This window comes from Telmatherina bonti, assembly GCF_933228915.1.
Source record: "Telmatherina bonti genome assembly, chromosome: 8".
NCBI lineage: Eukaryota > Metazoa > Chordata > Actinopteri > Atheriniformes > Telmatherinidae > Telmatherina > Telmatherina bonti.
In genome coordinates this window covers 17,450,897-17,463,396 of record NC_136626.1, presented here as the reverse complement: position 1 = coordinate 17,463,396, position 12,500 = coordinate 17,450,897, and the positions used below count along the sequence as shown (strand labels likewise).

Here is a 12,500-nt window from a genome sequence, read left to right as displayed (position 1 = left end):
TGTCATGGGTTACTCTGAGCTCCCATAGACATCACTACAAACAAAATTATTTTAAACAAGCAAATAAAAGATGTCAATTTTAGCTCTGTTCTTTCTTTCTTTTTTTGTTTATCTGTTCTTTATTTTCATTTATTTATTCAGTAGACTATTCAGAGCATTTGATGTTCTTAAAAAATCATCTGCGTAAATCAACTTTTAATCAAATCCTGCGAAGTTCCACAAAAAAGAAAAAATAAATAAATAAAACAAAATTACACCAGGTGCTGAAGTGCATGTGTGTGTCTATGTGTATGTGCGTGTGTGTGTCTATGTGTGTGTGTATGCTGCTTTTTCTATCATATGATATGATGAAATGTGTCTTCACACACCCCATATAAGGTCTTCTTCCACTGCTTGTAAGTCTGTGAATATTACCAAAGGTAGGCAGTGTGTGATTCTATAAACTCTGATGAACATAATTAACCTTTTTTCCTCTCTTTCTTCTCCAATTACCCTTAGCTCTATGCCTTTGGGCTTCTGCTGCCACTTACTGACAAGTTTAAGCTGTTCTTTTTTTTTTAACCTGAAATTTTAACCTGACTGCAAGACTGGTAATTGCAGGGTAGAAAGGTTGAATGATGTCTGGATTTCCAGCGCTTAAAATATTTTTCCGTGTGCACACACAAGGTTATATTGATAGGATCTTTCACAATATCTTCTGCAAACAATGGGCCCATCCCGTAAATATGTTGTGACATCAGAAACAAATAATGCAGTGCAAAAGAGGAGAGAAATTTCTAGCTTTTTGTTGATTAAAGCAGCACTCAGAGCATCCAAATGAGGCTGAAACAGTTGTACATGTATATGTGCAATTTTGAATGACCTCTAGCCTTGCGATTTCCATTTGTGCTATTTGAAAGTTGCACTTTCTAATCTAATTTAAAGGTACAGTGTGATAGAATTACTGCCATCTAGTGGTAAACATGGGCATAGAAATCACAGTTGTAAGTGGACTGTGGCTGTTAGTGACCAAATGATTCCAAACATGAACATGTTTCTCGTTGCCTCAGGAGCTCTGCTTTTCCTCAGCTATACTCTTGAACAGGAGTGTCAGACTCCTGTCTTTAGGGGACGCTTTCTGGCAGGTTACCGTGGTTTCCCTGGTCCAACACACCTGAATCCAATAAAATTGATCAATCATTTTCTTGTCAGCTTCTTTACAATGACCATTATTCAGTCAGGTATGTTGGACCAAGTAAACATCAAAAATCTGCTGGACAGCAGCCCTCGAGGACTGGGGTTTGCTGTTGAACCTATAACACAAAAAGCAGATACTGCAGTTTTAAAGCTCAGAGGGTTCTTAGTTCACTCACAGTATTTTTTTCTCTATTCAGAGATACTATAGTAAAAAAAAAAAGTGACACATACAGCCATTACTATGTATGTGGACTCATGGCAAGTAGATGTTAACAGCTCATTCTAAAAGAAAGTCACCTTTTCTAAAAATGCAAACACTTTTATTTGCTGAAAGGTATCTTAAGTCTTGAACAAATAGTTTGAGTTATGTTTCCAGACATGACCTTGAAAGGATATTTCTCCTGCAGTGGTCATTTGTTGCGTCCAAAGTCTCCATTTATTCCCTAAGCTTCTCTAAGACGGGCTGAGGTACAGCACTACCCAGATAAGCACACAAGACTGGTCTTTATCTGCCTGGCAGGGGGACATGGCCTCACCTAAAATAACCAGCAACGGGGGCCTGACTATCTTCACACAGCCCTGAGAATAGAAGAGATCAATGCAAACAGGACAGGATAGAAAGCGAGAGCGAGATAGACAGAGATAGGAAGAGAGAGAAAGAGAGAGAGAAACTCGCGCTGTGATCACAGACGGTTGTTTAGCTATTAGAGCAACACCTGCTACTGGCTGCAACCTCTGTTGGACCTGATAAAGGAGAACACACCAGCACTGATTATAAAGTGAAGGAGAGTGGGAGGTGGAAATGTGAATATGAGATGGCTCCATTTACATTACTGTATTGCTGTTGTTTGTTTGGGGGGGCTGCAAGAGGTGGGAGGGAACTGGTTTTATGACTAATACCATAATTGATGGAAAAAAAGCTTCTCGGGTCATAAATAGGATCCATCATCCACTGAATTAGCAAAGTGGGGGACAAAATGATGCACGGCCATTCAGTGATTTGCAGAGAATGGAAGAGAATTGGTAAAGAGTGGTTGTTATCCATCTTGCTGCAAATAGGTATCTTTCACAGCACATGGTACATTTACCTAAAACATCTGAAAAGAAAATCTGGTGTTACAAGAGGTGTTAGAACTGGAGACAAACACTCCTTTCTACTGCCACTTGTGTTGCCTTCTAAAAGGGTATAGGTGTGCAGAATCATTTATATTTCACTATTTTTGTTGCTGATGTTGCTAGTTTTTAATTAATCATTTTATTTTATTTTTCCTTTTCATTTAAAGAAATAGTGTGCACCTTCCTCCACATATTTTATACCAGCTGTCACTTTATCTCAACAACCACCTGACTGCCTGCATGTAGAGGCAGGTATAACCTTAAGTTTTTTTTGGTACATTTATAAACTGGATGAAACCGTTATGAGCTCCAGTGTGTTACAGATTTAAACAAGCTAAACTGAGAATAAACTCAATTTTCGTATTAACCAAACAGCAGCTGCTTCTGCTACATGTGCCAACAGTCACTTAGGAGAACCCAACCACCACCCCCAAAAACGAAGAGAAAAAAAATAGAAAATGTCAACACTTTAATTTAGCCTACCTCTGCTTTTTTTTCCACCATGCAATTATGAACTTTTGCAATAGATATTGCTTTGTGGGGCTGCAGTTGGGAGCTTTATAGTTTGCTCCGTCCACCAGATTTGCAAAAACAAGATTCTGTTAGCAATCAAACTAAGTCTAGCCTCTCTATCGCATCTTAACTTTCTGAACACCCTGGTCTTTATCATTTTGAACACACACGTTTGCAGTTTTTTGTTGTGGTTTTTTTTTTTTTTTTTTTTTTTAATGGAGGAAAACAGACATCAAGCAAAACAGCATTATCACATGTGCATTCAACTGAATGCTTGCATATAATCCATAGATACAGCAAAGAAACCCTCTGAGCTGATATTGCTAACCACAATCTGTCTGCATCTAGTGTTTATTCATATGTGTCCTCCTCCCCTTTCAACATCTTCTCTTTAACTTTAAATATATAAAAAAGCAGTTGTTCCTGCTTAAGTATGACTACATTTATTTTATTAAATAGGAAATATTGTTTCTTCTTATAAAGTGTTGTAGTGAAAATCGGACTGCTATTCTTTAGTTCTTCACTTAATAAAAACTTATGTGGTAAATTAAAGCCTATGAACCCCCACACAATAACAACGAGAGCAATAACCACATTCATGACAATGAATGAAACAGTTTTGTTATTGGATTCAGAAATCCGATCATATCCTCCAAATAGCAGATCAGTGCATCGCTAGTAAAAGTTTTATGTCAACAGGCACCATTTTGAAAACAGTCAAGCAACTGTATTAATACTGTCTTTTATCAGCAAAACTTAAGGTACTTTAAAAAGCACATATTGAAATACATATAAATCCAAATTAACATTATAGCCAAAAAGAAAGAGTGTGTATGTGTTTGTTTTCTGTGTTAACTGGATTCCAAACAATCTTGCCGATCAGACTTGTTGATTCTCAAGAGAATGTGAGAAAGAGGTGGGAATTCAGTTGGAAGTTTTATTGCGTTGGTACCCAGAGGTGGAGAAAAAAAAAACTTTACCCAAATACGATGTTGTCACTTTCTAAACAGTCCTTCTAAACATGGATAAATTAGTTATATGCACAAATTGGTCCCATTGAAACCCTTGTTGAAGGCTAAATAAAATAAAAAAAAGGCCAATGACACTAATCGTCTTTCAAATACACCAAAATTAGAAGCTTAATTCCTCTGGGGAAAACAGTAAATTGAGCTTCAGTATGTATGATGTTAATATGACGACAGAGAACCCAGAAAGGTAAAACAACAGCAATTTGTGTCATTTAAAGACTCACTTAAGGCACTTGTTGCCTCATTAAAATGAAGAGAACTGCGCAAACTGCCAAAGGTGTTATAGTTTTGATCAACAGAAATGACAGGGAAGAGAAAAGGGAGACAAGCAAAGCTGTGTTTATTCCACTGAGAGGAAAGCAATACATTATTTTTATTTAAGTATTTATACAATATATTATTAACAGTAAAAAAAATAAAAAATAAAATAAAAAATCTCTACCACCAGTCAGAGAACGTCTCTGCGTTCAATAACTTTTAAAGGTCTAAAACTATTAAAGTACAGGAGACAGCATAATGCATCACTTTAAAAGCCATCTTTGTGATGCACTGAACTTCTCCTCACAAGCAGGCAGCTGGAATGCACCCTTCACACACTTCAATCTCATGTATATCTCTGTCAATCTAACTTCATGCAACATCACTCAAACTACTGGAGCATTTTAATGAAAATAGGCTGAGAAAGTGGCAAAACACAAGATATTATAAACATCATCATTGGGTTGCAAGCTTGGAGGATGACTCTTTCATCCACTCTGCAGACTCAAACTGCTTTCTAAATATTTCAATAAAATAAATTACACAAAAACATTTCTCTAATACCATTATGACAGCATAATCTTAAATCTTTAATCAACGTATTTCAGTTACAACTTGAAAAAAACTGTTGACTTTACTGAGAGTGGAGAATACTTGAAGGTTTTCCAATAGCACCAAGACCAGTTTTTCTCTACAATGTACAAAGCACCCCATCACTCAGAATTCTAATAAATGTAAGCTCAAACAGGCTACATAAGTCAGAAATTCATCCCTGCCATGAAATTATAAATGTTCTTGTTTTCTTTTCATCACAGAGAAAGATGAAAAAGAGGCCAAATACAAGGGTAAAATACAAGGCCAAGCATGCTGCAGCAGGGTACTTATAAAATTGAATTTAACAGTTTTGACTAAAAAAATAATTTGAACAGAAAAGATAAGGAGTGAGTAAAGCAGAAGAAAAGACAAAAAAAAAGAAAAATAGAGTTGGAACTTAGAACGAAAGTGTAAGAAAGCTCCAATATGGGGCCATTTTTTCCCTTTTCTAATTGGCAGATTCAAAGGAATGTAAATAATTGAACACCATCACCCCGTCACTGTGAGTTCAGGCCAATTATTATTATGAGTTCGTTGCCAAGAATGCCACTGTGGAGAACTCTAAAAGGCCAAAGAAATAAGGAAATGTGTGTGCATGTGTATGTGTGTGTGTATACATATCATGTATAAACAAATGAATTCACAACATGACTTCTACAATGAATGCATGGCACTACCATGTAGTTTTATATCCATGCTTCAACAAATGTTAGAGGATTCAACTGGTATGCCAAAATCACCCATGACAGATCTCAGGTGACAATATACACATAAGTTTCTTTCAGCATCTGCACACCTGAATACAAATGTATGCAAACATGCAGACAAATATAGACTGTAACGCAAGCCAAGCATTAATATAGTTGGGGAGGCAGGATTTATTGAGTCATATTTCTTTCTCTTTTGATTAAAAACGTCTCTTTCTCGGTGTGATTTATGAGTGTAAATAAAAGGAATGGAGGGCAGAGGGGAGACGGAGGGAGGGAGGGATGCGAGAGGAAGGGATGACATCATGCTTTCAGACGGGCTTTTCTGTAAAACGGTGGCATCCTTTCAGTCCAGCGAGTGGGAGTGAACATAATTGGACAAGTTCACCACTGTGTGTGGCTGTGTGGGGGTTGGGGAATGAGGGGTTGAATCAAAGCAAGCAAAGGAAGGTAGTACTTGCATATGTTTTCAAACATAATGGTAAAGTGTCGTGTGGCCACCAGAGTGAATGACTGGTTTGAGAGAAACTATGTGTGTGTACAGCTAGAAGGGAAAAGACTAAACAAAATACAATCGAAAGTGTAAAAGTCAGGGACAGTGAGACAGAGGGACTTGTCATTATAAATGGACAAGTCCCATTTATCTACAATAGATGGACATACAAGTGATTCACAAAAAGAACAAGATAAGGAAAAAAAAAAAAAAAAAAAAAAAAAGGAAAATAAAGACATCGGTTTGACATCTGCCTGCAAAAAATGTTGTATATTATTGGGTTACTTTTGTAAACTCTTTAATTAAGATACAAATTCAAGATGCTTAAACCACCACACTGAGATGTATCTGTGGTTAAAAGGGGGGGGGGGAAGAAGAAGAAAAATAAAGCAGTCCTTTATTAGGAATGTTAAAACAGATGAAGGAAAACACAGAGCATGCAAGGTTAAATGTGCAATTCATCTCTGGAAAATAACAAGTCGACACATACCAACAAATATGTAAAACCATACAAAATGCTGTTCTTTTACTCAGCAACACACTTATCCATGCACTCACATGAGATTTACAAACAATAAAACCCAAGGGGGGAGCCTCCTCCCCACCTTGCCATCACTCTTGTTCCATTTCTCTGAGGAGCCTCATCTGTTTTGTCTCCTTAATGCTGCACTAAGCCCATCTTAACAGAGAAATGGTGCAGAACAAATCCTAAGCAGGAGTTGACAGGATGGGATAAGAGACTACTGACTCTTCCACTGTTACAAACATGGAAAGTTATGGCGGGCTAAGCTGTTTTCAGTGCCAGAAGTCATATATGAATGTGAAACTGCAATTGGTGCACTAGGTTTGTATCAATGAAATCACAATGTCTGTACTTCTGCTAAATGCCCAACAGCAGCTACACACCCAGAGATTAGCAAATAACATACAGTACAAACTGAAGATGTGAAAATATCTGCATGCAAACAAAGAATTTTATCAAAACAGGCTAAACTAAGCTAAAGTTTCTGCATGCTGATTTTCAAATGCGTGCTAAAACTTTGTATGGTCATTTAATTTTTGCTGGAAAGTTTTAGAGCCACAACATATATTTTATAGTTAGAATTGGTACTTACATAAGGCGTGGGAGCAGGTGAGCAGCAGTGATAGCAGCAGAATAGTCGTGTGCAGAAGGACTGGCAAGGAGAGACGTAGGGTATTGGTGGGGGCCATCATGTGGCCTCTGTCAATCGCTGCGGCACAATGAGGGTCAGGCTTGGGCAGGGTGGGCCGGAACGATGACCTGGCCAGGGAGCCGAGGCCCCGACTGCGCAGGGAAGCTCTGGGTCTTAACGCAGGATGGCTTGGCTCTCTGGAAAATAAACAGCAGATAAAAAAAAAAAAAAAAACACTTTAATAAAGTACATATCAGTAATTTCATGAGTAGCTGACAGAACCTTACAAGCTTCAACCACTTGCCCACATCAATGACAGCAATAACACTGTGCTACACTTTTCCCAACCTTTCAGTGCAACTCATAAGACGGCCGTAGCTCAGGTGGAAGAGCTCAGTTCAATGTGACTGGAAAAGTGCTATACAAGTACAAGTCCATTTAGCTTTTCCTATGTTTTGAAACAAGCCTGTAAGATGTATGTGTCACACACAAGTGTCACATCTCCAGGAAACTGCTTCCTTTACTTTTTCTAACCAGCATCTCTTCACATTTCTTAATTGGCACGGCAGTGACTGTTTTCTTTTTTCTATCCTAATCATTTAATCTCGCCATTATTTACTTATCTCATTGGCATGTAAATACACAGGCACCCAATGATATCCCTGGCATTGTCTCTTTGTTTTAGTCAAATTGCCATTAATCCCCTTAACTACATGAGAATCAGGGTCGACACCCACCCCAGAGTACTTGTTGCTTTTGCAGCACAGAACCACCACCAAGTGGTGATACATACTCTTTCATTAAAGAGAGATTTATATAAAAAAAATAAAAAAATAAAAAATGGGGAGACAGAAAGATAAAAATGACTTTGTCTCAATATTCACGAAGATCAGCTGACACTTTCACCATCACATTACAGAACGTAGGGTGTGGGAAGATGCATGCAAGGCATTACAACATGAAGCATAACCTGCCTCAGTAATCATGCTATAAAGATGAAAACACATAACCGCTCATTCCCAGAAGATACAGATCACAGACAGAGGGTCATGGCTTGGCGTCAGCTAGGATCTGACCCGCTTTAGTGTCCTTCTCAAAGACAGAGAACGCCTCTGAGCTTCAGGGAAGCTGCGACTCAGCTGACACACCATGAAGGGGTGAGAGTAAGTCTCTAAAAGAGAGATTAATTACCTCCACACCAGGTAGTTAACAGGGTACAACAGTGCAAACTCCAAAGACGATCTACAATTCATTATTTTGTTCTGTTACATACAGTTCAGGACGCTATTCTGTCCACAAAGGCTGAAAGTTTTGATCTGAAACTAGGACTATCAATCCTGTTTTATTTTTTCAATCAAGCTCAAAAGTTTTTTAAAAAATATGTTAATTTTTTTAGGTTTTTATTAAAATGAATGATCTTGATCAGGAATTAAAGAATTACTTCCTAACTTAGGCAAGATATGACAATTCTAAACACATGTATCACCTGTTCTCAGTCCTCTTTACTAGCTTCTAAATAGCATGAAGGTGGAGACAACATAGACAAACATGAACAACAGGCTAAATAAAAGTAGGATGTAAAGTGCACAAATTTAACCTACTTTCATCTTTTTTTGTCATGTCAAACTGCTAAATAAGAGCAGTGAAAGGGTCAGTGTTGTGCATCTCTTTGACGGAGATTCGTTTTTGACTGCGCCCTTGTGAGAGGCAGAAAACCACTGCTAATTGCAGTGTAACCGAGCACCTCAGACAGCAGGCGTATAAAAGTGTCCCACCCTCCTTCACGACTACTGAACCACACTCTTTAACTGGCACAAAAACACAACAGACACATGCAGCTGCAGGCGCACGGAAAATTAAACCACAAACAGATTGAACGAAAACAAGACATGACAGAAGTTCTATTCACTTCTGAACACACACTCTTTTCATATCTGTTAAACTGAGAAATTTAAGAACATGTGACATGGCTGCACTAAAAAAAAAACCACACACACACACACACACACACACACACACACACACACAAAAGAGAGAGATCAACAATGGATCCTTTGAAGCAACAGCAGGCCAGCAGAGTAGATGTTATTCAGAAGCTCTGCTCATCTTTCAGCACAATACTTTGCGCACACGACCAACATGTGTGGGCCTCTTTTGTTTGTTACCTTATTCTCTCTTTTTCTTGGCCAGGAGCGCAGATGAGGTCATTGTTGAGGAATGAAAGAAGTATTGAAACATTTATAAAGATAGTCGGAGAGTATCAAATTGTCTAGGGGAATTATGAATGATGCCCCTATTGTTCTAACTGTAAACTCTGGTGGAGGTAAAGGGAAACTTGCATGCCTGTAGGGAATTACTATATCTTTGCTCACAAGATGCCAAGGTCATGATTTATGGCTCTCCCTTTAGGGCATTACTATCTTCACCTCTAGTTGCTATATAAACTGCAAAACACAATTACAACAGCTATTGTTGTTGAACAGCTTCAACATACATAACCTAAGGGCATGTGTGGGCAATACTTTAACCTCATATATGCTCTATAATAGCTCGTGTCACTTTCCTTTCTTGAAATGTAAATATAATTTGAGTTTGGATAGAAAGATATATATGTTTTTGAGTCAGTTGGGATTTCTGCAGATAAAACTTTTCAAGTGCAAACCAAAATTTTTTGATTTCTTATACCTAAAACAGACTTTATTCAATTTAGAGCTTTTCTGAAGAATTTTTTTCTTCTTCTCCCCCTTCTTTAATGCTTTGTGGTTGCCGAATTCTACACTGGTTCATCACTGAAACGGTGTGTGCTTACTGTCTGGTAAGTGGATTTAACATCAACACTTTCTAACAGCTTGATATAGAAAGCACAGCATGTTTCCCAACGCCTGCTAAAAGTGTTTATCATTTCTCCTTTCAGAATGGTCAGGCTGGGCACAAAATGCTAAATGGGTATTTAGGATTCTGGCAACACCCAGAGGCTAATCGATTCATAAACCTTCAGCTACTTCCACATTGCAGGCTGTGATCAGGGGGAAATATTGATGATCAATTTTTACAAATTTCAATGCTACTTTTCTGACAAGCAGCTCACTCCCTTCTCAAGGAAACCAAGAGCAATAGGATTGAATGATATATGAGATTAACATGCCGCTCCTTTAACTAGTGCTCCAAATTTACAATGTATATCAACTCAGTGATATTTGCTGCATTGGGATCTTTTCAATACAGTAATCCTCAGAGTGCAGCCACCCTAAGGCAAATATAGAAAAATACTAGGGGTGGGAAAATTTAATCGAAAAATCGGAAATCGGGATTTTTTTCTTCACAATTTTAAAATCGATTTTTTGGTTAAAAAATTTATTTTTTTCCAAATAAATAAAATGAATCCACTATAAAATGTTTGTCATTTTCATTGGTTTTATTGATCGTTTTACTTGTCTTCTTGGGCATTATAGCAGCAGAATGATGATCTGGCTACTGTGTTGTTTTTTCCTGACTAAAATCAAGAAAAAATACTAGCAAAAAGAAGTTTTATAAAAAAATAAAAAAAAATTTGTTTTTAATAACAAAAATCATCAATATTGAAGAATTTTGAGAATCTCAATTTAAATCGAATCGGCACCCAAAAAAAAATCTGAATTGAATCTAATCGGGACAAAAGCATATCGTCACAGCCCTAGAAAATACCCTGTCTGCCCCACTACCCCCCTGACCCCCCTAAGAAAGAAAGAAAATTCTGATATTTAGTTGGATTTATGCACATTCACAGTGATATTGTTTTGAAAAGCTTGCACAATGTAGCAAGATTTCCCCCCCCCCCCATTCAAAGTTGCTTTAATTTTTTTTTACCAAGATCTTGTATTGATGATGGGACCGTCCGGCCATCATGCAAAGCTTTCTACAGCATATCTTAAAGATTCTCAGTGGGGTTTAGCTCTGGACTTTGTTGTGCTCAATCCATGTGTGAAAATAATGTCTCATGCTCCCAGAACCACTCTTTTACAATTTGAGCCTTATGAATCCTGGCATTGTCATCTTTGAATATGCCCATGCCATCAAGCATGAGAAAAGCAGTGATGGAATAACCTAGCCATTCAGTATGTTCTGGCAATCAGCTGATATCGTTCTTTGGGCATATAATGTTGCTGAACCCAGAACTGCGGCGATCCCACATCATAGACTGCACCCCCAGGCTTGTACGGGAGAAACTAGACATGATGGCTTCGTTGCTTCACCTGCCTTTCTTCTTACTATATGATGCGCCCATCACTCTGAAACAAGGTAAATCTGGACCCATCAGACCACATGACCTTCCTCGTTTTGTTCCAGAATCCAATCTTTATAGTCGCTAGGAAATATAAGTCTTTTTCTTTGGTTAGCCTCATGATTAGTGTTTTTCTTAATGCTAGACAGCATTCAGTCCCAATCCCTTCAGATCCCTACACATTGCATATATGGAAATGTTTTTACTTTCACTCTTTAAAATAGCCCTGAGGTCTACTGTTGTTTTTCTTCCATTTAATTTCACCAAAACTTTTAAGTAACCTCAATCATGATCATTTAAGATTTTGTTTTTCAACCACATATTCCTGGAAAACAATGGTTCCCTGCTATGTTCCCAATTTTTAATGGTGTGCTGGACAGTTCAAAACCCAGTTTTTGCAGTCTCCTTAGATGTTTTCTCGTTTTTAGGTCAATGATTTGATCTTTTTTTTTTTTTTAAAAACTTTTTTTTTTCCACAACCACGAAATGTGTCCTTCAAAATGGTAGTTTAATAAATGAGAAGCTGCTCATTGCATCAGTTAGCGTTAAATAAATAGTGTTAAAGTCTCGTACCTATTCACTTAGTTAAATCCTGGTGGCACTTCTTTTTTCTTTTTGTGAAATTTGGTATGACATCATAGCATTTTGTCACACAATAATCACTGCAAAAGGTGGACAATTAACAAACTAGTAGTATGTTGTTCAAAAGTAAAAAATCTATCTCAGATTAGAACATCATACAGCAAAATATGTCATATTTCCAAATTCATAACACTCAAAACACTGTCAAATGAAAATGATTTAACCAATGAGACACTGACCAAGCCTTACTGCTTAAGTCTATTCCCAGTGATGGGCGATGAATTCATTTGAAATCTAGAACTTTTATCCCCTGTGAACACTGCCCATCAGTCTAAATATTAACTCAGTGCCAAGCTTCAGTAATTACAGCCAAAATGGCAGCACAATTTCCACTGAGTGGTAGCAGTCACTGGCTATCAGGGACTCTCACTTTGACATGGTCAAGCTTTAAATTCAGCTCAGTTCCCCATGCAATATTGATACTAATGCATTTGATTACTGAGATTGAGAAAGGCACAGAAGGGAAGAGGAGATGGGAATTTGCACCATAAGCATGAAATGAGAGCAGGAGCTGCAGATATAAAACTTGAGCACATACACATCAGCTCACAATGGGCC

The 12,500-nt window shown here is 37.7% G+C and overlaps 1 protein-coding gene across 1 annotated transcript in view; it reads right to left on the bottom strand.

Annotated features, from left to right (window-relative positions):
- Positions 1-12,500, bottom strand: part of ptprsa (protein tyrosine phosphatase receptor type Sa) — a 162,220-nt gene that overhangs the window by 110,484 nt on the left and 39,236 nt on the right. The window contains exon 2 of the mRNA XM_079244759.1: positions 7,001-7,236. Coding sequence (XP_079100885.1) covers positions 7,001-7,100 — 100 coding nt within the window. The 5' untranslated portion in view covers positions 7,101-7,236. The remainder of the gene's footprint in view (positions 1-7,000; positions 7,237-12,500) is intronic.